At 41.8% G+C, this 26,418-nt stretch overlaps 1 protein-coding gene across 1 annotated transcript in view; it reads right to left on the bottom strand.

Annotated features, from left to right (window-relative positions):
- Nucleotides 1–21,511, bottom strand: part of LOC148054942 (uncharacterized) — a 60,338-nt gene extending 38,827 nt beyond the window's left edge. Inside the window, exons 1-2 of the mRNA XM_087763642.1 lie at nt 20,081–21,511; nt 18,240–18,603 (exon numbers count right to left, since the gene is read on the bottom strand). Of these exons, the coding sequence (XP_087619768.1) occupies nt 18,240–18,603; nt 20,081–21,511 (1,795 nt within the window). The remainder of the gene's footprint in view (nt 1–18,239; nt 18,604–20,080) is intronic.
- Nucleotides 21,512–26,418: the final 4,907 nt, after the last annotated feature.

A 26,418-nucleotide genomic window follows, 5' to 3' on the forward strand; every position in this document is an offset into this window, starting at 1 on the left:
ATTAGAAAATTATTTATTGCAGCACTAGACTATGAAAAAGGTTTTATGCATTATCATATTATCTGTAATAATAATAATAAAAAACCCTATTCATCCCCTAAGACTTTTTTCCTAATCTTTCCTTCTTCTTCCAAAACATTTTCTTCAGTATGAATGTGTCTGAAGCAGTGTACAGGTTGCAAACCTAAACACTCCTGAGTTACAATACTACAACACAGCCCATATAGAGCATCTAGAAGTTTGTCAAAATGCTTTGCTCCCTCTTGTCCATGCTTCCTTAACTAAGCCCAACAGATATTGAATGTATCCATGCTAACATTCACCTGTCATAAAGGAATACAACATATGCACACATAAGTACAAGGCCAGTGGTTCCACCCTTGCATATCATAAAATTCCTGTGTTGCATGAGCATTTTCTTCTTTCCAGGATTCACATCCATTAAGAGTACCAGAGAAGGACTGCGGTTGTAACATGCAGATACCTGGTTTTAATCTATACTTTGAGCGTATGAGTTATAGCAGAACCTGAACTGCAGTTAGAAGCTATGAGTGATGGTAGAACCTAATACAACCCTATGTAAATAGATCCAAATCTACAAGCCTATTTCTTGAACTTTATTTGATATATTGTAGTATAGTTTCTTATAGGCATGCTGTCATGGAATTTTTTATTTTTTAATTACAGAATACCTTTCATTTAAATGAATAAAAATAAACACAAACAAACAAAACAGATAAAATGTAAACAAAGTACAGAGAAACAAAATGCTGAAGCCATGAATTATGCTGTTGAAATGAGTGTGTAATATATATTCTAATAGCCAAGTGTACTAGATCTGCTATAGCATATGAAAGGACATCTTAAGAAAATCACATCTTTTCTCCAGATAAGCAAAGACCTGGTCTGAAAAGGAAAATGGATCTTTCAAGGATGTGTCTTTCCTGCCATTTAACATACTGCCTCAGAATAGGACTAAAATCCTTGTCATCTTCTTCTTTAAAGAAAAGAAACATGATCAAACTGATAAAGTGATGTATTTTATGAATAATACATTGCTCAGGGGATTCAATCTGCATTATATACCACATAACCATAATTTTTAATGTTTACTTAAACAGTGGCTCTCAACAAAACACTTAGAATCACTTAGCATCTTGTCCCTGAGCAGTTTGCATTAGAAATCTGGACTGCTTAATTTCATTGTGCTAAAGACATTAACACAAGAGAAAAAAAAATAGTAATCTTGGACTGAAAGAGGAGAAAAAAATCTCTTCAACACAATTTCAAAAGCATATTGTGTCTGAAGTCACCATACCATAAAGGATTAAATTCTCTTATGATTGTACAAAACTAAGCAATAATATCATTACATACATTAGGAAAACTCCAACCTGGGACAGGTCCTTTAACCTTCAGAATCATGCTTTTTGTCTCCCTGTGATACAGTCTGTGAGTTGCCTTACCATTTAAAATTAATTAAGTGATACTAAACTTACTTTTAGGCTGTTTCATCAATGCAGTCTAAAGGGATATAAAGTAAGGAGCTTTTCTTTGGCTGGAATCCAGATACTAATGGTGTTAAAATGCCTTCTTATTGCATTTAAGGCAGTAGTTAGGTCAAGTAGACAAATAGATTTCAGAGGATGTTTAAATAAACACTCTATTTAATGTTGCCTTGGAACCTGCATGTTTTAGTTGTGTAGCCTCAAAATGACAGCTAGTTAGGAGATATTAAAGCAATGGTGACTGTTTAGTTTGGAAAGGAACAAAAATAACATAGAGGTTATATACAGAGAAATACATTTTATAAAAATATATTAGGCATTCATGCATATTCTTCCACATGCCTCTGAAAATATGAAAAGGTTTTTTTAAAAACAATAGATCAAAAATGATAAAAAGAAAAGCTATTTTAAATTAAACTTATTTAGACTGGTAGAACTCACTGGCACAAACTATCATTAAGCTAAAAATGTATTAAACATGAGACAAGCTTTGCTAAAGAAATGCAGTTCTCCAAGACACAGCGGAGAAAACAGAAAAAAAAAGAAAAAATATATTAGCTCCATTGTTTCAGTATTTAAACTAGTAACTGATACAGTTAGGAGAAACTCTCCTAATGATCAGGATCTTTCATAATTTTCCAAGTTTCACTTTTTTAATAGATTCAGAAACTAGTTGGTAACATCATTCTGTTAGAGATGTATTCTAATCAATAGTAATTGAAATGGTTTGGATAGCTGTAGTGATGTGTTCCCATGGAACATGCCTTATTAGAGTTGATCAAAAAATAAAATTTCTGCTCATGATAAATCCTTATGTTTCGACAGCTCTTTTAATCTTGAAATGAAATGAAAGGTCAAAATAACCAAATCCTATGAAGGACAAAAATTTTCACGGTAATTTAATTATTTGAAATTACTGAACAGTTTTGTTTTGAAGTAGTGCTAAACTCTCTGTTGACTTGAATCCCCTGCTTTTTGGAAGTTGTCTGGCATTAAAGCTGTGACACATCAGCCACAGCAACACAGGGCTTCATTGCGTCTTCCATTGCAGAAAATGAAGCCTACCTTGGAAATACACTCCATTTTTCTTAAGAGAAGGGGGAGGAGGCTACTCTCTATTTATCATAGAATCATAGAATGCTTTGGGATGGAAGGGACCTTTAAAGGTAATCTAGTCCAGCCCCCCTGCAACTGGCAGGGACATCTACAACTAGATCAGGTTGCTCAGAGCCCCATCCAGCCTGGCCTTGAATGTTTCCAAGGATGGGGCATCTACCACCTCTCTGGGCAACCCGTTCCAGTGCTTCACCACCCTCATCATAAAAAATTTCTTCCTTATATCTAGTCTGAATCTACCCTCTTTCAGTTTAAAACCATTACCCCTTGCCCTATTGCAACAGGACCTGCTAAAAAGTCTGTCCCCATCTTTCTTATAAGCCCCCTTTAAGTACTGAAAGGCTGCAATAAGGTCTCCCCGGAGCCTTCTCTTCTCCAGGCTGAACAACCCCAGCTCTTTCAGCCTTTCCTCATAGCAGAGGTGTTCCATCCCTCTGATCATTTTTGTGGCCCTCCTCTGGACCCGCTCCAACAGGTCTATGTCCTTCCTGTTCTGAGGACCCCAGAGCTGGATGCAGTACTCCAGGTGGGGTCTCACCAGAGCAGAGTAGAGGGGCAGAATCCCCTCCCTCGACCTGCTGGCCATGCTTCTTCTGATGCAGCCCAGGATACGGTTGGCTCTCTGGGCTGCGAGAGCACATTGTCAGCTCACATCCAGCTTTTCGTCTATCAGTACCCCCAAGTCCTTCTCAGCAGGGCTGCTCTCAATCCCTTCACCCCCCAGCCTGTATTGATAACAGGGATTGCCCCGACCCAGGTGCAGGACCCTGCACTTGTCCTTGTTGAACCTCATGAGGTTCACACAGGCCCACCTCTCCAGCCTGTCCAGGTCCCTCTGGATGGCATCCTGTCCCTCAGGCGTGTCAACTGCACCACTCAGCTTGGTGTCATCTGCAAACTTGCTGAGGGTGCACTTGATGCCGCTATGTCATTGATGAAGATATTGAACAGCACTGGCCCCAGTACAGACCTCTGAGGGACACCACTCGTCACTGATCTCCATCTGGACATTGAGCCATTGACCACTACCCTCTGGATGCAACCATCCAGCCAATTCCTTATCCACCAAACAGTCCACCCATCAAATCCATATCCTTCCAATTTAGAGAGGAGGATATTGTGGGGGACTGTGTCAAAGGCCTTACAGAAGTCTAGATAGATGACATCCGTAGCTCTTCCCTCGTCCACTGATGTAGTCACTCCATCATAGAAGGCCACTAGGTTGGTCAGGCAGGACTTGCCCTTGGTGAAGCCGTGCTGGCTGTCTCGAATCACCTCCCTGTCCTCCATGTGCCTTAGCATAGCTTCTAGGAGGATCTGTTCCATGATCTTCCCAGGCACAGAGGTGAGGCTGACGGGTCAATAGTTCCCAGGGTCCTCCTTTCTACCCTTTTTAAAAATGGGTGCAATGTTTCCCTTTTTCCAGTCCCCAGGGACTTCACCTGACTGCCATGACTTTTCAGATATCATGGAGAGTGACTTAGCAACTACATCAGCCAATTCCCTCAGGACTCTGGGATGCATCTCATTGGGACCCATAGACTTATGTACGTTCAGGTTCCTCAGGTGGTCACGAACCTGATCTTCTCTTACAGTGGGAGGACCTCTGCCCTCCTGATCCCCATCAAATGGCCCATTGACTCGAGAGGTGTGAGGAGAGAGGTTGCCAGTGAAGACTGAGGCAAAGAAGTTGTTGAGTACCTCAGCCTTCTCCTCGTCTGTTGTTACCAGCTCGCCACTTCGGCTCATCAGAGGGGGTCCAGTACTGTGTCCCCTCTGGTAGGGCTATCTATTACCTGGCTTAGGAAGTTGTCCTCCATGCACTCCAGGAGTCTCCTAGATTGCCTACTGCCTGCCGTGTTACTTTCCCAGCAGATGTCAGGGTGGTTGAAATCCCCCAGCAGGACAAGAGCCTGTGAGCGCAAAGCTTCCTGTAGTTGGAGAAAAAAGGCTTCGTCAATAGGCTCCCCTTGATCAGGCGGCCTGTAGTAGACCCCAACCACAAGGTTCCCTTTGTTGCCTCGGTCTCTAATTCTTACCCATAAACTTTCAACCTGCTCATGGCTATTCTTCAGGGACACTTCTTCACACTCTATCCATTTCTTGATGTAGAGGGCAACGCTTCCACCCCTCCTACCTCGCCTGTCCCTTCTGAACATCCTGTAGCCTTCGATAGCTGATTTATTTATGTATTCATTCATTCATTTAGTGGACCTTGTTTTATTCAATATTTCTAAGAGTTAAAGAAGACCTGTAGAATAATGCCAATCAAAATGGATGGCATTGGGTGCACTCCTACAGGAACACCCTTCTTCTCCACCCCTTACATTTCTTTTACCCCAAACTTATCCCTAACTTTTACTGAAAAATAAACTTGAATTTTTATTGTAGAATAAGAAAATCTCACAAACCATATTGGTTGTGCTATGACTTAAGGTTTTGGGTTTCTTTGGTTATTTTTCTTTAGAGGTTTATCCAAGGAAGGTCTTGCTGAATCCACAAAGTAGAAACATACTAAGCATGATATAATTAATATTTGTCTTAAAAGCAAACATAAGCATATGAAAATAGTGTAAGCACGGACTGCATATAAGCATTTTATAATACTGTGATGCTGCTATATAACATCACTATAACACAGGAAAAAGCAGTTTTTAATAAAGTTAAGCATAAATATTTAAATAATATATAATCACTAAGGGGCAAACAGAGACTTGTGGGATAGTTATACAACCAGGGTAAAGGAAAACATGTTCAGGTAGTAAAATCTGCATGAACAAAGAATGTAGAATAAGCAGGAAAGGTGCCTTGGGGAACCAGATGAAGTCTTGTTCCTAAAAATTAAGGGATTATGCTGGATGCAGATGAGATCCCCCTTTCTATTTGGGTAAGGAGTGAGGAGAATAAAACACCAACAAGGAGCAAGGAAAGAATGGGAAGAATAAACTACCCACTCCGCTTCTGGCTTCCGCTATCAATGAGCTCTTCAGCCTGATCACCTCAGTCCCAGTGGCTATGACTATCAAGGAGCACAGTACTAATTGTAAGGCATCAGGCACATATTCTAAGAGAAATTAATTGTTTAAGTGTCTGGGCTTCAATGGCAAATGAAATGACCACTGTCACAGCTGCTTAAAGATCTGAAATATCACTACCCAGAAAAAAAAAATGAATAGCAAGGCAATAGAATTTAAAAATACAGTGGAAAGCAATAACATGATTAATATTTTAAGTCTTTTCATCAGTAATACTATGTCACACTTGTAAACTCCCTTTAAGATTTTTCATGCTGTAATATTAAAGATGTTAAGTGTCATTATGCCCAGTTTATTGATAGCTGAGACATGGTGCAATAAAATAACTCATCTAGGGTTTCCACTTGGCCATAGGTTAGTCTTCAAATAAAATATATGGTTTCTAATACACAATCCCCTGTTCAATCATTTGGGCCATAAAATTGAAGATACTACAGTGGTCATTATTGTGACCTTTGATCCCTTTCTGTATTATTAGTCATTTAAAAATAGTCTTGTAATAAGAACAGTGTAGGAAGAGAAGAGCCATTTACACAGAAGGTTATAAGCTACTCTCAGCAAAGACTGTCTTTTGTCTGGATATTTATATGCTAGTTATCTGTGCAAGTTTCTGGAAATTATCACATTCTGTCACACTTGCAAGATATTATAGGTTTGGGAATCATCAGCTGACAACACCAGCTAGCGATACAAAGTTGAACAATTTATTCTAAGTTTGTTCAGGAACTTATACTTATGTATGGAACCTGACTCTCAGGAGCAAGTGACAAGTGAGAGCTTTAAATGTGCCCAGAATTAATTTCTATTTCATTACTGAAATATTCTACTGGTCTAAATTATTCTGTAACTGCATTTGATCATGTAGCTCCCAGACCAAGGTTCATTTACGCTAAGGTTAGTACAGCTACAACTTGAATTGCTTAACAGTTGGTAGCATCAAAATTAATTCTCTTTCCTTTATTAAACATTTCTATTTTAAGTAGTTGAAACTTGATAAGGAGAAAAGAAAAATCAGAAGTCCAGCCTGGATGGAATGCCCTTAATTATTCCCTGGAATTACAGCACAAGACCCTGAATGGGAACAAGAGCAAACACCAGAGGTCTCGACAGTGTGGGAGAAAGTGAACTTTACCTTTTGGTCAGTAAGTAGCATTGGGATGTTTCTGTTATGGGAAGGGGAGGTTAAAAAAAAAGAAAGTGGTAGAAAGGTGTGAGAGAAAAGAAGGAATTAGCCCCGGAGAGGTAGGATTGCTGCTTCTGCTGCCTTTGGAAGGATGGAAAGTCATCCCTGAGGAGGGATGATTGCCTGATGAAAAGCAAACAATTGCTGTTGTTGACTGAAATTACCTTCTCCTCTGAAGTAGTAGTACCTTTCCCACAGCTCCTCCCTCAGGAGCAATAACAGCAGATCTGCCTTTTCATTGTGCCAACAAAACAGATAATAGTACCATAACTACATTATTCCTATCAGCAATCTGCTGCCTTAGGAAATTACCAACTTTGCCTGTGGCTAAAACCAGCAGCGCTGTCCGGGAACTGCTCAGCTCCTTCAGCTCCTGTGGAAGAGTCATTTAAGGAAATGGCTTAAAACTCTCTGCAGAAAGCCTAGCTGAGGGGCATGAGCTGCACTGGAATAGCCCCATGGCTACTGAAGTAACTTCTACGATATCCTGTGTGAGTTTTGTTATGTTAATCATTTCAATCCTATAGCAGTATATATATAAAAAATAAAGAAAAGAAAAAACCACACTTATGACAATTCTGCTCACAGTCAGATGTGATGTAAGAGATGAGAACTGGACATATTAGGAACAACTTAAGATTCAGATTAGTCTAACAACCCCTTTTGAACATAACAAAAAGACATGGGGCAAAAGGATGCATGTCAAAGAACGAAGAGGAATCATCGATACTGTTTGGCTGCAATTCAGTGGGAGACAGTCAGCTCTGTAGAAAGATTTCAAAATACCTAGATAGGTGTTTAACCTATCACCTGAAGCAGTGGTATTGGATGTGACAAAGGTGTCAGGATCTGACTTACAGTTAGCTGAAGATCATTACGAAGATCATTGTGAAGACGTAGACTTAAGCCATAGTCTTCTCTACAGGAACGGATTCCACTGAATACTTTTACTCATTCACATTTCTGCTCACTCAACAATGATATCAAACATCATTGTCTGATACAGAACACAGCATGAAAAAACCCTCATCTTTATACTGTGGTGAAGCCACCAAGTATTAATAGTGGTACTCAGCTCACCTAACTTTAGGTATCAAATATGTAGCCTTTTAATTGTCAGCCAGCTACTGAGTTTCATTTGTACATCAATGCATCTTGTATAAAAATCATATATATATATAAATAAACATGTCTAAAAATATAAAATTTATTGCCCACAGAGAAAAAAAGCATCTTTCAAAGGATACATCCACCTTATTTTTGAGTCTACCATGGATGAGATGAATTGTTCTCTTAAACTGGCTATTTCTTCCTGCTGACTGTAAAGCCAAACCAGGGTGGCTGGCTTAGGTTTAACTGCCTGATTTTTAAGTGTATAAATGGCATCAATGAGTCTCACAGATAGTTTCTTGCTTGCTCTCCTTAATATCCCTGAAAGTTTCTTGACTTTCTAAACATTGAGGGGAAAGGGAAAGGTAACGATGCCTTCATGTGTTTATGGAGAACATCAGACATGCAAAGTTATAATTACAGCTAAAAATGTGTTTCTATATGTTACTGTAAGTGTCTGAACAGTCAAAATGTGATTTTAAATTTGAGTAGTCAACACCAAATACATTTCAAGAAAGATTAATTGCTGTGTTGCAGACTACCCAAGGTGTAACTATTGTTAACCTCCTTTATGGAAAATTCATAAAATAACTCTTTTGTGCATCTCTTAAAGGTTTAAATTACAATGTTAGTGAAGATGAGTTGCCCCCTTCTTCCTAGGAAAGCCAAGTTTGTGCCCAAGAAGTGTAAGAGAAACTGTTTTGCCCAATAGATCTTGAAAAGCTGGGTTGCTTATCGCTGTAAAGCTTTGAGCAGTTAAGGTAATTTAAATCTGAAGGGACTTGATGTGCACCCAGTATACTGGGTAGCATACATTTAGTGATATACTAAATGGTGTTAGCCTGGGGACACCATGAAAAACAGAAGGAAAAATGGTCTGTATGCATTTGTAAATATGCCAAATTTAAATATTCATAACTTTAAATCTTGTTTCTTTTGAGGCTTTGCTGTCTGTCCTTTCTTGATGAGTGTTATAGGCTTGCTAAATTTGATGTTTCCAGTTTCAGCCATTTGGAGTTAGTGAAGCGCAATAATCCCAAATGGAACATATGGAAACATCATTGTATTTTTTCTTACACACATAACTTGGAACTGGCTGAAATGATTCAACTCAAACTTTTCAGACAAAGAAACACCATTGGCCTGAGACCAAGACCAGGAGATGCAAGACTATAGAGCACATGTTTCAAAAGCTGTGCACATAATACATTACAAAATAAATATGTGAGACTTAACTGTTTTGATTGCTTTGCTGAATCACAAATTCATGGATGCTACACTGTTTTCATACAGCTGTACCTAGGATTAGCCATTATCAAACGAATTCAAGTTATTGGCATATTTGAAGGAATATAGGCCCAGCCATGACTAACAAGACATTGGAGAAGAAAGGAATGTGTTTGAAAACAAAAGTTGGACATTTGAATGTAATTTCACCAAGAGCTGGAATTCAGAGAAGAGATTTAGACATCAAAAACATTTAAAATATGTTTTGTTTAAAAAAAAAAAGATTTCCAGCAACATACTGGTTGTATTTAGCTGTTTGATTCTATAGAAGTGTGTTATAAGTAAACTTATTCACAACATTAAGAGAAGACATTAAAATGTGGACATGTGGACATTTAATTAGAAAAGAAGCAGAGTGCCTATAGAACGTAACAATTCAGGGATGTAAAAAAGATTTAAAAAAAACAGGAAATAAGAAGAAGAAAAGCTGACATTCAAATAAATAGAAGAAAGCATACTGAAAAACCACTCAGGCTTAAGGATTAGTAATGAGTAGACAGCAGTAATGAAATCTGTTTTGTCAATGCCGTCAGTTCTTGAACTGAGGACAACTGCTTCTGATGGAGTGGTATAAACATACCACCAGACTTCAGGAGCTCATAAAGTCCCAAGTATTAATACAGCAAACTACAAACAGGGAGATTGACTTTTTTTCATATGAAAATGATCAAGAATATTTTTATGGATTCACTAATAAGGGAAAAACATTTCTAACACTAAACAGAGCTGTGATTCAACATTGAAATCCTTGGGACTATTCAGTCCAATCATCTTCAGATACTATTGCTCTTATGGGTGAGACCAGAAACAGCAGTATCTTTTCTATCTTATCTATATCGATGTCTAATTTACTAACTTCAGTGCAGCAGATTATCTCCTTCAGTATTATATCATGAATAGGGAAAGCGAATTTCTGCATGATTCCTAAATTTGTTTGTGAGTATGCTTTGGTGAAATTGTCAGTAGGATTCATTTCTGATACTGTTTCTAAATGTCCTATAAAGTTACGTGTGTCATACTTGAACTCTACGTGTATGTGAATATGAATCAAGAGGTTATTTCATCATGTGTCTAACTTTTGTTTTTTACATAAGAGAAGAAGTAAGATATAATCACTAAGGAGCTTAATGAGGGAACCAGTTGTGAGAGATCATTACTGTAGTGACCTACACCATGAGGTTAGAGAGAGAGAGCAAGACAAAGAACTTTCATCCTATTTAACTGCAGTTATAGAAGAAAGAAACAGTTTATATATTTGCTGCTTTTTTACAGCATCTGTTTGGTCTTAAGAAATAATGAGGTTTGAAAAAGATACTGAGGGTTTTTTTGGGTTGTTTTTTGGTTGAGTTTTTTAGGTTTTTTAAAGGGTAGAAATCTTAGCAAAGGCTATGAAGACTGGTTCAGTCCTTGATCACTCATAATGCACAAATAAGAGCATCTAACAGGAGTTCAATTCTCATTTTTTTGGTGAAAGCAACACTCAAATGATGCTGGGCTCTCTTGGACAATACAAATGAAATGGTAGTATTGTTAAAAGTTATCACACAACATTATCCTAAACAGGGAAGAAGAGTGTGTTAGGAACTTCAGAGATTTCGGAAAATAGTGCCTGCAAAATCTGGGAGCTAGAGGGTATGACCCAATTATATTTCACTTTTCTTCCACTTCTTAATTTTGCTAGATAGACTTTACAGCTTGTTGTTGACTGCTGTTTTTATAGAACAATTCATTTTTAGTCATCTTACAACTTTTTATAATTTTATAGCCATAAAGGTCACTCACATAAGATATTCTGTTTTCTGCGAGGCTAGCAGTGAGTTGTTCTCAGGTATTTCCATTTGGAAAACACAGAAATATTTTCTAAATATGATAGGTTTAAATCCACTCAGTTTTTACACATAGTTCCTCAAAATTCCACATACTGCCAAGATTGGGAAGATAACCCAGGTGATACTTTCAAAAGCAAATATTACATTAGCTGCTATTGTCTCAGTTTAAAAAAAAGTAGCTATTACCTAGATAGGGGAAGAAACGATTCACTATTGTTGATTATCTCTCTGTTTATTACTTATTAATTTCCTACAGAGGTAGTTCATGTGAAAGTATTGTTCAATCAGGGCTCAAACCATACTGTTAATGTATTCAGGGCACTTAGAGATGCAAATAATCGTGTTTTTGTTTAATAAAGGCTCCATGGAAAATGTATAAATGTGTACAAATATACTGGTGTGCAGGTTTTCCAAATTTCTAACCTCACTCTCTCTGTTTGCAGAAAAAAGACTGGTTATAGGGTTCAGTTTGCTATCTGAGATTAAAACTTTATGTGTTGAATGAGGTGACCTCCTGAAGTAACTTTATCTCCTACCAAGACAATTTAAAGGGAGCTTCTATCCACCCTACTCAGTTGCCTGAAGTTATGCACAGTAACTATTTCTGGAAGCGTTCAGACACTAACCATCCTCCACTACTCAAAGAGGGAGTTTGTGCTAAAACGCGAAACTAATTATAGGAAATTATTATGTTTGTTCTATACAGGACATCACTTTAAACTTTCATATACAAAGAATGGTGAAAACATTAGAAAAAAAGACCTTTTTCTAAGTAAAGTATGTATTTGATTAGACCTGTGAAGGAAATACACTTCCCATCTTTTGAAGATTTTCAAGAGAGAAAAGAATGCAAAAATATGCATCTGATATGCAAAAATATGCATCTATAATATGATATTCATCTCTTTATCCCTGAAATCTTTTAAGTTTTTAATTAAGTAGATGAGCAAATAAGCCCATTGAAAATAAAGCAATGCTAAAATCATGTAATTCAGAAATTAATGACCTAAGTTCAATTTCTATTTTCTCTCTTTGACTAATTAATATGTACCTATGTACCTAGTGTAGCAGGTCAAAAAGGGGAATTAAGCTGATATCAAGTGAAGTTTCTTCAGTCAGTGGAGGAACAGAGCTCGCTTCAGATGCAGAAGAAACAACTTCCAAACAGTGATCATGATGAGTCATAGACATTTTTGACACATGAGGTTGGTGTCACAATCATTTACATAGTGGATGCTGTTGATTATATTCAAGTATATGTTGAATATCCAAAGGCTGTTCTTGCTGATGGTCATGGAGATGCATGACTAGAAATCAACTCAGGCTTCAAGAATGCTAGTTAAATTTTTTGTTAGTTACTGCTGCAGACATAAAAATGGTTTTGACTTTGGACTTTGGATGTGAGAGTGAATTAAGTATATTATGATTTGCATTCATGTACGAAAGGGCATCTTTTTCTTTTTAACGGAATCAGAAGAGGAATTGACCTGCAATGCACTAATGTGTCAGGTGTGAAATGTTTGCAACCTAGGAGTTTGACATCAGGTGCCTTAAAACATTAGCAAAAATTAAGCTTCTTTCCCAGATAGTTGAAAAATCAAGCAAGACTGATTCTCGTGGTATTATAGAAGGAATGCTCATACATTTGAACACAATGCATAGAAAGTATGTAAACGATGGATAGAGTTTGTAAATGGCTATGTAAATAGACAGTGAAATTGTAAAAAATATCAAGTTTAAGGATCTTAGGGGATCTCCTTTAGGGAAAAGAGGAACTATTTTCCTGTGAAATGATCTGATTTTATTTTTCCTTGTTTCTCCTAAGCCACAAGGAAAACAAACAAAACAAAAATTTAGGCTGTGCTTGTTAGAAATGCAAATGAAATAATACTAATAGAAAACCACAAACTTACAGTTTGTGAGTTTTACTGTTCAAGTGTATAGTATTTTCTACAAAAATAATCATTAAAAAGTGCACACTCAATGAGGGAACAGATATTTAACTAGCCTATCCTCATCTATCAGTCCACAGTTTGCTGGATATAGACTGTTAATATCACATTAACCCAAATTATCCACAGATAGAGGATCCTGGATGACATGCTAGGGAAAGAGACAACTCCCACAATCCATGACCATGCTTCTTCTTTTGTTTTTCTTTATGTATACTTTTTTTCTTTATTGTTGGATGACACAAGATACAAACTAAATTAAAGTGCAATAACATGTGGACCCACCAAATAGTTTTGAAAACCTACATCTAAGAAATAGTTCCCCATGACACCAAGAAATTATTCTCTGGATTCTTTCATATAGTCCCCAAATTTGTTTCACTTTGACAAACTTCACTTTTTTATTTTCTAAATATTTTATTTTTTTTTTCTAAAAGCAAAAATGTTTTGTAAAAATACTCTTGACCCATTCTGTAGCCTGCTCTGTAGGTATATAATGAACCTTTTCTCTCTTGTAATGTCATTTTCTCTAAGCTAACTGAAGGAAAACCTGTATGGCAATAGCTCACTTTTCCTATGTCTAGCATCTTAGGAAAGGCTGTTCTTATTCCTATGTTTTCTTAGCCTTATTTATTTATTTATTTAAGCATATATACGAATTTGACTTTATACTACATTATCCAGCCTGGCTTCTCTTAGACAAATAGAACAATGCCAGTGTTCATGGAGGGAGGAAGAGGGGGGAGGAGAGGGGAATGCTGAAGGAATACAGGGCTGGAAGGAAGAAAAGGGTCCTGCTGTTTGGTAGGCAGCCCTGCTGGGAAATCTCAAATCAAATTCTTTTGAAAGGGAGTGTTATTAAAAGTAACTTTAATCTTTCCAGCCAGACGACTCATAAAAGCATACAATTAAGTCAAACAAATGACAAGAGCACTCTCTCTCCTATCTGTTTCCCCCTTCAGAGAGTAATTACTACAGGGCAGTCTTGTCTCGTTTTGTGCAAATAACAGTGGAGTGCTTGAACGAGGTGCCAGTTTCCTTCTCCCGAGCCCAGCCCCTCTTGTTCACTCCTACCAACACAAGCCTGGCTAACATACGCAGCCAAGAACAAAGAGGTGAATTTCAATATTTCCTCTTTGTGCAAGGTTAATTGAAAATCAAAAAGTCAATTTCGTATGTTTTATTAGAACTGTTAGTGCATCAATTTTCTTCAGTTTCCTGTCACTGCAGGAGAGCAGAAGAGACAGAGCCATGCATTTGGATGGGAGTTAGTGAGGAAAGAAAGAGAAAGAAAGAAAGAAAGAAAGAAAGAAAGAAAGAAAGAAAGAAAGAAAGAAAGAAAGAAAGAGAAAGAAAGAAACGAAAGGAGGAAAGAAAGAGAAAAGAAGGGAGGGAGGGAGGAAGGGAGGGAGGGAGGAAGGAAGGAAGGACCAAACAAGCAAACAAAAGGAGGAAAGAAAGAAAGGAAGGAAGGTAGGAAGGAAGGGAGGAAGGAAGAGGAAGAAAGGGAGGGAGTGTCCTGGTTTCAGCTGGGATAGCATTGATTTTTCTTCCTAGTAGCTGGTATAGGGCTGTGTTTTGGATTTAGTACGAGAATAATGTTGATAACACACTGATGTTTTAGTTGTTGCTAAGTAGTGCTTACACTAGTCAAGGACTTTTCAGCTTCCCATGCTCTGCCAGGTGTACAAGAAGCTGGGAGGGGGCACAGCCAGGACAGCTAACCCAGACTGGCCAAAGGGCTATTCCATATCGTATGATGTCATGCTCAGTATATAAACTGGGGAAGAGTTGGCCGGGGGCAGCGATTGCTGCTCGGGGACGTGCTGGGCATTGATCGGCGGGTGGTGAGCCAATTGTATAGTGTATCACTTGCTTTGTATATTATTATATTATTATATTATTATATTATTATATTATTATATTATTATATTATTATATTATATTATTATATTATATTATATTATATTATATTATATTATATTATATTATATTATTATTATTACTATATTACTACCATTCTATTTCATTTTACTTCAATTATTAAATTGTTCTTATCTTAACCCACGAGTTTTCTGACTTTCACCCTTCCAATTCTCTCCCCCATCCCACTGGGGTGGGGGGAGTGAGCGAGCGGCTGTGTGGTGCTTAGTTGCTGGCTGGGGTTAAACCACGACAGGGAGGAAGGGAGGGAGGAAGGGAGGGAGGGAGGAAGGAAGGCAGGGAGGGAGGAAAGAAAATATTTTTTTTACTTCAGGTAAGGCTAATGTCAAATGAAGGTTGTTTTCAGAAGTGTCCAGGTGTTTCCTTTTTTTCTGCCATTTTCTTATTTGGGACCACATTTAAGACAATGTGAAGTAAAGCAGCAATCTGTCATGGTGTTGTCCGAAAAGCAGATTCTTTGCCTGGTGTGCAATAGGCCAATAATCACACACTCAGGAGAGACATTGCTTATTTATTTATTTCATGTCTGCACAGAGATGGGTGCTAGGTGGTAACTCCACAAAGCTAGCACACCATCCTGATCGTGTACAATCTTTTTATACAACGCAGAAGGCAGCATCAGCAATTAGTCAGGTTTAGAGATAACTTCCGCTTATACAATTGGTCTATAAGTTTCTCGCTTTCAATTAAAGAGACAGTACAACATTTTTATACTACGCATGCTCAGAGGTTGAGGGTCTTCTCATTCAGGCTAGGGTCTCACAGTAGTGGGTGTGATTTTTAGTATTATAATGACGACAGTTCACAGTAAGTATGTAATAGTTTACATACTTCCAGGATGCTCAGGGTCGGTTCCTGATTAGGAGTTCCTCAACTAATCACCGTTGTCAGCCTCAAGGATGGTCATTCCCACCCCAGACCATATGTTTGTATTTAAATTTCCTGTTCACATACAGATAGTTATGCAAAATCGAGACATATGGACCCTGAGTCTTCTTTTGCCAAGTTGGAAGCATCTTGATTAACTGTCTCTTCAAGGCCTAATTGTTTTAGCTTGTCAACTTAACATTTACAAAGTACACCTTGCACAAAATGGTCAGACCACTCAAAATCTCTAATTTAACCTTCAACAATGGTAAACATTTTAGGTGGCAAAGGAAGCAAATGCCAATATTTATCATTCATCACTTATTGTCGATAGTTGTTTCCTGCTAAAATTAGCAAGCAGATGAGAATGATGAATCTCTACATATTTTATCAAGGACTTAAGAAATTGTGGGGAATAATTACTTTATTTTTCTGCTCTGGAAAATGCCTGAAGCCTTGGTGTTGTTTTCTATTCTGATGATAATCTGTTCAGGTCTGCGATACTCACTCATTAGATATTTGCAAGGTGTCTTGTTCACCTGAAGCCTCCATCTCTGTTAGAAGTTATATATGCTGCTGTAATAGAATCAATTCTAGGAGATCTTCAAGAATGCTCTCTTGGAAGCACAAAGCCAGTTTATCCACTATAATAGAAAGGGAAGGAAGCGGAGCAAGAGGCCCCCTTGGCTCAACCACGATCTCCTGGGTCTGCTTAAAACCAAAAGAGATGCGTACCAGAGATGGAGAAGTGGAAGATTATCCATTGAGGGGGATCCAAGGGGATTGCCAGAGTGTGCAGAGATGCAGTTAGAAAAGCAAAAGCTCAGCTTGAATTGGCACTGGCCAGAGACGTCAAAAATAACAAGAAAGGGTTCTTCAGGTATGTAAGTTGCAAGCAGAAACAGAAGGAAAACATAGGCCCGCTGTTAAACAGTAGAGGTGAATCAGTCACCAACAATGCTGAAAAGGCAGAGGTTCTCAACACTTTCTTCACCTCTGTCTTTACCAACACTGTTGGATCCCAGGCATTGGGAACAAAAATCCAGGAGGATCCAAACATAGACCCACCATCAGTGAAGAAGGAGTTAGAATGTGAATTATTACAGGAGTTTGACCCCTACAAATCGATGGGCCCTGACGCCATCCACCCGAGGGTGTTGAGAGAGCTGGCTGATGTCATTGCAGGGCCACTCTCTATAATCTTTGAGAAGTCGTGGAGATCGGGGGATGTCCCAGAGGACTGGAGGAAGGCGAATGTTACCCCTATCTACAAGAAGGGCTCAAGGGAGGATCTGGGTAATTATAGGCCCATCAACTGTTAAGTCCCGGTCTGATTGTCAGTCTCGGGAAAGGTTTGTAATGATCCCAAGGGCGAAATTAAGACACAAATGAGGTCATATGCCGCCAATCAGACGTTTTATTGGGTACATATAAAAGAATAAAGCGATAGGAAAGGCAGGAAATATTAGGAGGAAATTAAGCAAGCATTCAGAGAGATAAGCAAAGGATAGTCACCACCATGGACCCAGCGGCGTCCTGTTGGTCCTGTCTTCATTTTTTTGGGGGTGGATGGCCACACTCAGGTTTCCTTGTGCCGTCTTTTATCTGGTGTTGGAGAGGGAGTTTGCCCTCTCGTTTCGGTTTGGTTACCCAGGGCAACATCACGTACCCAACACATGCACATCTAATATGTTGCTGGTGGGGCAAGCGGCCTGACCGGATACCAGTTGGTGTCCTGTTCTTGGTGGTACCTGATAAGCCAAAGAATGGCCTGCTGCTTCAGCAAGTTTGCACAAGTTTCCTTGCCAGATGGTGGTACTTGATAAGCCAAAGAGTGGTCTGCCCTCGGGTCTTGTCAGATAAAAGAGTGGTCTGCTGTCTGGTCTTGTCAGATAAACACACACAAGGAAGCTTTGAGACAATTGTTCTTAACACTTCAGTCTCTTACACCACCCTGTGGCTCAAAGATTGCTGTCTTGACTCGCAGATCTCTGCCTTCATGGCCCATGGTGGTGATACAGGGAGAGGATAGTAAGGTAAGAAGAGAGCATTTGTTTAAACAATTTTTACAACTAAAGGTCTTGGTTGGTACACTGCACGGATATATTTAACATTGTCTGGTGATGGGGCAGCAACAAACTGCATGTTAGTCACAACACGTTGAATTAATTGAACAAACCATGGAATGATACATGGTAAAAATAATAGCATTGCTAAACCACACAACATATAGAACAAGATACGCTTAACCCAAGGGGTACCTGGAAGCCATGAAAAGGGATCAAATTCCCAACCTTTCCAGGTCTGAACAGGAACATGGGCTAATTTTCTTATTCCAGAGGTTATTTGTTTAACAACTTGACCGTTATCATCAATTTTTAAACAGCAATTAGAATCATTTAATTTACCACAAACACCTCCTTCTTCAGCTAGCAGGTAGTCGAGAACCATACGATGTTGCAAAATTGCCGTTCGCATTTGTGTGGTTTGATCTGCCAATAGGTCCAAGGCATGAGCAGTTTCATTGGTAATAATTTCTAAAATGGCTTGTAGTCGAATAATGCGATTTAAATTATAAACAGGTTCTTGAGCACCGCTAATCACTTCATTGGGGTTCCAGGTGGCAGGCCCATAGTGTTGGATAATTCGTTCTGGGGGCCACTCATCCTTTCCCCACGATTGGCTGCTACCACCTGCTATAGCAGTATTAACAGATCGTCTGCTCCGTGTAAGATCATCATACAATTTAACACCCAAATTATTATCATCATTCTTGGGAAGCAGAAAAAACAGGGGACGAATTACTCCAACATAACATACTCCAGACCACTTTGCTGGTAACACTTTGTATGCATGGTGACCACACACCCAGTAGTAACCCTTTAAGGCTCGATGGCCATTAGCAAAAGGTCTTTTCCATTCTTTTGCTGATTTGCCAGCATGTAATAGAAAAGTTTGGAATGTGTTTTCTCCAAAATACAAGTATTCCTAGCACATGCTGTAATTCCTTCTTTGACTCAGGCATTTTTATCTGATCTAGTGTGGAGAGGTTATCCTGACGAATAGATGTCATTCCTCCTTTCCACCAAATCCCTAGAAATTTAACTTCATTTGAAGGAGTCTGAATTTTCTCAGGCGGGATCTTTAACCCTAGGCTTTCTAAATGAGTGATAATGTTATCCTGTGTTGTCTGGACTTTTTCTGTTTGACTCCCTGCAATTAGCATATCATCAATGTACTGATAAATTTAACCCCTTCCTCTGATGGGATTAGTTCTAATTCTCCTGCTAAAGCCTGGTGGGCTGATGTGGGGGAATGTTTATATCCTTGAGGGAGCCCTGTAAAAGTAAACTGTTGCCCCTCCCAGGTAAAAGCAAAACGATCTTGGTCCTGTGGTTGCAGAGGGACCATAAAGAACACATCTTTAACATCAATAGTTGCCATAATAGGATGTGCTTGTTCCTGAATAGTGGCTATGAGTTCGGCAATGTTCGGTACAGCGGCCGTTAACGGGCCTGTGTTTGCATTGAGCCGTCGGTAATCGACTGTTAGTCTCCACTTCCCATTTGGTTTTCGGACTGGCCATACAGGAGAATTAAAGGGAGAGTGAGTAGAAACTACAACCCCCTGTTCCTTTAATTCCTCCAGTACTGGGGAAATCCCCTCCCGTGCCCCTAGAGGCAAGGGATAGGGTTTAACATTTGTTAATCTTGAAGGGGGAAGTAAAGGTGCAGCTTGTAAGAGACCTATATTTATCAGTGGCACACCAAAAGACCAGCTTCCCTCTTTATTGTCTGTCCACACTTTACCCTTCAGGACATCAAGCCCTAAAAGATTAAGCGGGACCAGCCCCACAATCATTTCCACTGGAGTGGCTGTCTCCTCCCCTGGTAGCTGTAAATTGACCGTAGCCAGTGCCTGTGCTTGAACGCATCTGCCACAAACAAACGTCGCTTAGACAATGATATACCTCCGCGCGCTGCATCTTCTGTCTTGGTGGCTGAAATTTGAGCACCGGTATCCACTAAAAATGTAATGGGTACTCGTCTAAATCCTACAAGGCAGGTGATTAATAAATCACCTCGATGACCTATAGTGAGCTGTCTAATATACACCCACCCTTCGCCCCCCTGCTCACTACAAAGGGGCGAAGGAATTAGTTTCCCGTCAGCCTTTGGGGGGCAGTCGAGTCAGTCAAATTGATTAGGGGTGGGGGTGCACTAGGAACCGGACTCTCAAACATTTTTACTTTGGTTGCTGGCTTTTCGGGCCACTCTAAAACTAATTTTTCAAGCCTATCAGTTGGTAACCCGTCCATAAGATCTCGAGGAACACCTTTCTGACACCCTACGGTCCATAAGCTAACACGCTTGTTTGAGATGTTTCTTCCGCCAGAAAGTTTAACGAAGGACACTCTCTTTTCATTTTCAAGGTGTGAGGGAGGCTTTGTTTCAGTATGTCTTAAACCCTTCAGGTCTGATTTTGGGGACGGGGTACTAACTGGGCCATATTTTCGCCCGTAATTGATTAATTCCTGAGCAACCTCTCCCCAAGTCCATACTTTAAAATTTTGGTTCCTGCGATCAGAAGTCGCCAGTCCAGGTAGTGCGGTTGAGACCTTTTCGCCCTGGGGCATTGCGTTAATTGTACTTTGTAATTGTATGCCCAGAGGTTTTAAAGATTCAGGGAGGCCCCTTATCAGGGGGGTCATTCGTTCAGGGTCCACCGGCATCATCATCGGGGACTCCTGTTTGAGCTTAAGCTCACGATCATACATCATTTGCAAACATGCCGCTTTCTGTATATTTTCTACCAATTGATCAATTGATCCTATGATAGCAAGAGGGTCTCCTCGTTCCAACGGACTGAGGCCTCCAGGCCAGTAAGCTGCCCTTTGGGTTAGGGACCAGGGAGCGCGGTGATCACCGGTAGTTAAAAACACTCCGGGCCCCCAATATCCTTCAGCTTCTTTTTCACTTAGTAATATCTGGTCCCCACCTGACAACGACACCCTCCATACATATTCTGTTTCTGATTCCTTAGGGGTACGGCCAAACTCCCTTTTTAATTTAGCTAATTCTGTAGCGGTATACGGCACTTCTTTTGTAGTAATTTGAGGGGAGTCGTCTTGGTCATTGTCATACGTGAATTCAGTTTTAACCAAAGGTCGGAGAGAGTAAGGAGGCATCTCTAATTTGTCTAATCTTAATTTCATCTCTTCTAACTCCTCGCAAGGATATACAATTTTCTTTTTGGGGGGCGAATGGCTGTCACCACTCTCGCCCGTGAGGAGTTGCTCTTTAAGAGCAGATTGCAGATAGTCTGCCTGGGCTCTCTGCTGCTCTAATTGCTCTTTTAAGTTTTCAACTTGTCCTTGCAAAGATTGGACAAGGGCTTGTAAGCACTGTATGGTCTGAGACTCGGCACTACGCTGCCGGTCTCTTGCTTCCACAGCTACAACTAAACTGGCACCCAAAATGGCGCATATAATTGATTTTCCTTTTCCGGCCCGAAGTTTAGCGTCCTTTTGCAGGGCGCTGATTCGGTCGGTAATACTCTGCAGATTATACCAATTATCTCGTGCCCAATCAATACCTTGTACTGAAGGGCGTGCATTATGTTTTTCCAAAAAGTTATACAGCACCTCCCTGTCCACAGGGATAGTGTTATCATCACCCATTTTCTACAACAGCACACTTCAAGCAGGTTTAGTATTCAACAAGTGAGGGTGGTCGTCTCAGGGAGGTAACACGTAAGTGTTAATTTTCACAAAAGTTTCACCCTCTACTTCCCTGAGAGGTACGCACGTAAGTCAAGTAAGTTTAAAGGTAAGACAAAGAAGAGGTGCGGCACTTTCACTCCAAGGGATCCTGTCCGTGATGCCAATAAAATGTTAAGTCCCGGTCTGATTGTCAGGCTCGGGGAAGGTTTGTAATGATCCCAAGGGCAAAATTAAGACACAAACGAGGTCATATGCCGCCAATCAGATGTTTTATTGGGTAAATATAAAAGAGTAAAGCGATAGGAAAGGCAGGAAATATTAGGAGGAAATTAAGCAAGCATTCAGAGAGATAAGCAAAGGATAGTCACCACCATGGACCCAGCGGCGTCCTGTTGGTCCTGTCTTCATTTTTTTGGGGGTGGATGGCCACACTCAGGTTTCCTTGTGCCATCTTTTATCTGGTGTTGGAGAGGGAGTTTGCCCTATCGTTTCGGTTTGGTTACCCAGGGCAACATCACGTACCCAACACATGCACATCTAATATGTTGCTGGTGGGGCAAGCGGCCTGACCGGATACCAGTTGGTGTCCTATTCTTGGTGGTACCTGATAAGCCAAAGAATGTCCTGCCGCTTCAGCAAGTTTGCAAAAGTTTCCTTGCCAGATGGTGGTACTTGATAAGCCAAAGAGTGGTCTGCCCTCGGGTCTTGTCAGAGAAAAGAGTGGTCTACTGTCCGGTCTTATCAGATAAACACACACAAGCAAGCTTTGAGACAATTGTTCTTAACACTTCAGTCTCTTACACAGTCTTACTTCAGTCCCTGGGAAAGTTATGGAACGGATCCTCCTGGGGGCCATCACGAGTCAAATGAAGCACGTAATTGGGAAAAGCCAACACGGCTTCACCAAGGGCAGATCATGCCTGACAGATCTGGTGGCCTTCTATGATAAAGTGACCTGCTCTGTTGACAGGGGGCGAGCGGTGGTCGTTGTCTACCTGGACTTCTCCAAGGCTTTTGAGACGGTTCTCCACGGCCTCCTCCTGGAGAAATTGATGCGTTATGGCCTAGACAAGTGGTCTGTGAGGTGGGTGAGGAATTAGCTGGTGGGCCGTACCCAAAGGGTGGTGGTAAATAGCTCTTTTTCAAACTGGCAACCTGTCACAAGTGGGGTCCCCTAGGGATCGATATAGAGCCCAACGCTATTCAATATCTTCATAAGTGATCTGGATAACTGTAGTAAAGATAAGGGCTGGCGACCGGAAGATCACGTGCTGTACGGAAAGAGTTAAGGGTCGACCCTCCCTTGTCTCCGCCCCTTATAACATGACACGCCTACTGCTGGGGGTATAAAGCCTGGGTCGGCTGGAGATCTGGCGGGATAACCTTGATGTGTAGTGTTTGCTACACAGTGGTGACCCCGACGTGATCAGGCAACAGCGATGGAGCTTGCGGAACTCATAAAGGTACTAAAGTCGGTAACGACAAGGGTGCTCAGGAGGGGGTTTGCGGCAAGGCGGCGCCGGCCTGCCGCACGTGGCGCGCTGATGGGGCATGAATCTCCTGGGAATGAAAAGCCAACAAGTTTAGTTTTGGAGGGGACACAGGCTGGCTGGGAAGGAGTGGCCTGTGGGACACAGACGGAACCGTTGTTACTGGGGGCTGAGCCAACGGAGGAAGGGGAGGTGCAGGGAGACTATGGTGCAGCGGGAACAAAGGAGTCGGGAAAGGTGTTCCCGATACAAGTGGGGAGTTTAGAGCGGCCACCCACGGAACCTTCGGCACCTCCTGCACCGGCGGATCTGCCACTTCCTCAGTACCCCTGGGGCGAGTTGCAACAATGTGTGGAAAGGGAGCTGACTGATAGGTTGCTGAATTGGGTCCTGGGGGCCGATGTGGGATCCCAGCGGTATCGCGAACTACGTGAAGGAAGATGGCGGGAAGGAGAAAAAGAAGGCAAAACACCTGAGGACGCCCCGTTGCATCCCAGTGATCGACGAGTGCTGGACGCACAGAGAGCAGAGCGCCGGACATCGAGGGGGGGTGGTGGTAGGGCTCCCCCGGCACTGCCAGTGATACCTGAGCCACCAGAGGGAACTCCTATCCCTGGGGCAATGGGAAATCAAACTGGTATTCCCTCACAGTGGAGGGAGCCTGTACACGATTACCCCATGAGCTCTGATAGCAGTGAGGGCAAAGGGGGCGACAAGGGATCCTCGATTGTTGCTCATCCGCCCCCGCTTCCGAGACGGACTAACGAGGTTTCAAGGGAACTCGAGGCATTGATCAGCCGATTGAGAGGGGTGGTGGCAAATGCGGAAAGTCTTACGCCAGGGGGAATGCCGAAAGAGAGGGCAAACGGGACGGATTGGTGGATGATTGCAAAAAATTGTGTCTTGGAAGGAGTGCGATTCCAGGCCCCTCCGATTCAAGCATTTCCTATCCGAGCAGCCCCAGGTGGAGGATATGAGTGGCAACCGTTAGATGCGAAGCTGGTGAAAGAATTGGTCACAGCGGTGAAAAGTCATGGATTAAATTCCCCAGAAACCCAAGTCCTACTAGACTGTGTTTTTGCAACGCCGCTTGCACCTTTTGATATCATTCAGTTGATGCGGGCCGTATTGACCCCCTCGATGATGGTATTGTTTAGGGAGGAGTGGAGGAATCGGTGCACCCAAGTTGTTATCGAGGCGCAACAGGCCAACCATCTCATGGCAGGAGTGACTTTAGAGCAGCTGATGGGTGAAGGGCAGTTCGCAACTCCTGAGGCACAGGCTCAGCGAATGCGGGGGCGCGATTTTGCTGCATCTTCGAAAGCTGCCCAGGAAGCGATACGCATCATCGCGGCTCTTGATAAAAGGGAGCCTCCATGGGTCCAAATACGGCAATCGTTAAGTGAGCCCTTCACAAAGTTTTTAGACCGGCTGCAAGCGGCACTCCAGGTTGCTCGACTTCCTGAGCAGGCTAAGGAGGCAATATTGCTTGACTGTGCACGTACACAAGCAAATCCACAAACTGCAGTGTTGCTAAGACAGTTACCCATAGGGACCACGCTTTCACAGATGATTCGTTACGTGCTGGAACAGGAACAGGCGCAAAGTATGCAACCGGTAGTGGCTGCGGTCCATGCGGCCTGCCGCGGCGCACGACTTATGTGCCATAAGTGTGCGGGGCAAGGACACATGGCGCGACAATGCCCTTCAAAAATAAACACCCCCGGAACAGGGGAAGGAGAGAGAGACCTACGATGCTGGCGCTGTGGGCGACTAGGCCACAGAGCTCGACAGTGCAAAGCGGGGAGTCAGCAAAGGACACCGGGCTGGGGAAACGAGAAGAGGGGATGGCTGAGGGCCGTGCCATCCCCACCTGCCCCAGCGATCAGCTCAACAGGCCCGACGACAGCAGCGCAATGTATGGCACAGGGAGTCTCTCCTTCCCCGGGACCAGCACAGTCGCCTGCGGTTCCAATGATGCAATATCCAACTCGGCTGCCTTGGGGAGATGGGAGCGCGCAATAGAGGAGGCTGGGGATAGAGCCTCGCCGTATGTGGCACTCACCCTAAACATGACCACACGACCAGAAGTAGATATTATAGTTACTCCATGGCTCCCAGAGTTGGGGGGAACACCACGCCTCGTATTAAGAGCCCTTTTGGATACAGGAGCGGACGTTACAGTAATCCCATCACATCTATGGCCAGATGATTGGCCACTCGAACTGAGAGGTTCGCTGCAAGGCGTGGGAGGCATGCAGACCTCGCATCAAAGCAGGAACCCAATGCAAATTATGTTGAAGGATCCGGAATCCGGACAAGCTAGGGTAGCATGGTGTAACCCCGTCATTGCTGAGTTACCCATTGTCATCTTGGGACGATGTTGCTTGCAGAAGGTGAATATAGTGCTGCGTACAAATTTATCATAATGGCCACTGCCTGTGTCCGCCCATTAAAACTCACCTGGTTGACAGATAAGCCAGTGTGGGTAGAGCAGTGGCCATTGACAGAGGAAAAGAGGGCGGCTGTTCGACAATTGGTACAACGCGAACTTGACGCAGGACACATCGAACCCTCTACAAGTCCCTGGAACACCCCCATTTTCGTGATAAAGAAAAAATCGGGGACATGGCGACTGCTACATGATCTACGCGCAGTTAATGCATGTATACAAGACATGGGCCCGCTACAAGCGGGCCTCCCTTCTCCGGCCATGATTCCACCTGACTATCAAATAGTGGTTATAGATATTAGAGATTGCTTTTTTAGTGTTCCCTTGCATGAAGAAGATAGAGTACGCTTTGCCTTTACTGTTCCTGAGCCTAACACTCAACACCCATGCGCCAGGTATCAATGGAAGGTGTTACCCCAGGGCATGAAAAACTCACCAGTCTTGTGTCAAATTGCTGTAGCTGCTGCGATACGCCCTATTCGAGAAAATTTCCCTACGGTCATCATTTTCCATTACATGGATGACGTGTTATTGGCGTCCAACCAAGAGGAGTTACTGGAAAAGGCACGCGTGCAGCTGATAGTCAGTTTGGAGCAGCATGGGTTACACATTGAGCCTCGGAAAACACAGGTAGGGCATGCAGTGAAGTACTTAGGTACTCAACTGAGGCCACGAAGCGTGACAGCACAATCATTTGAAATTCGGACTACAGTGACAACACTCCATGAGGCGCAAAAATTAATTAGACAACTATTGTGGCTTAGAAACTTTATTCCAATATCTGAGGCAGAAATGACTACATTATATCAACTCCTGAAAGGAGGAGATTCCCCGCTAGCTCCAAGGACTCTTTCAAGAAACCATCAGGAGATTCTTAGGACAATTATGGAGAGGGCCCAGCATTGGGGTCTTGCTCGATTTAC

This window comes from Nipponia nippon, unplaced genomic scaffold (genome assembly GCF_047370975.1).
Source record: "Nipponia nippon isolate SJK-2023a ecotype South Korea unplaced genomic scaffold, ASM4737097v1 scaffold_29, whole genome shotgun sequence".
NCBI lineage: Eukaryota > Metazoa > Chordata > Aves > Pelecaniformes > Threskiornithidae > Nipponia > Nipponia nippon.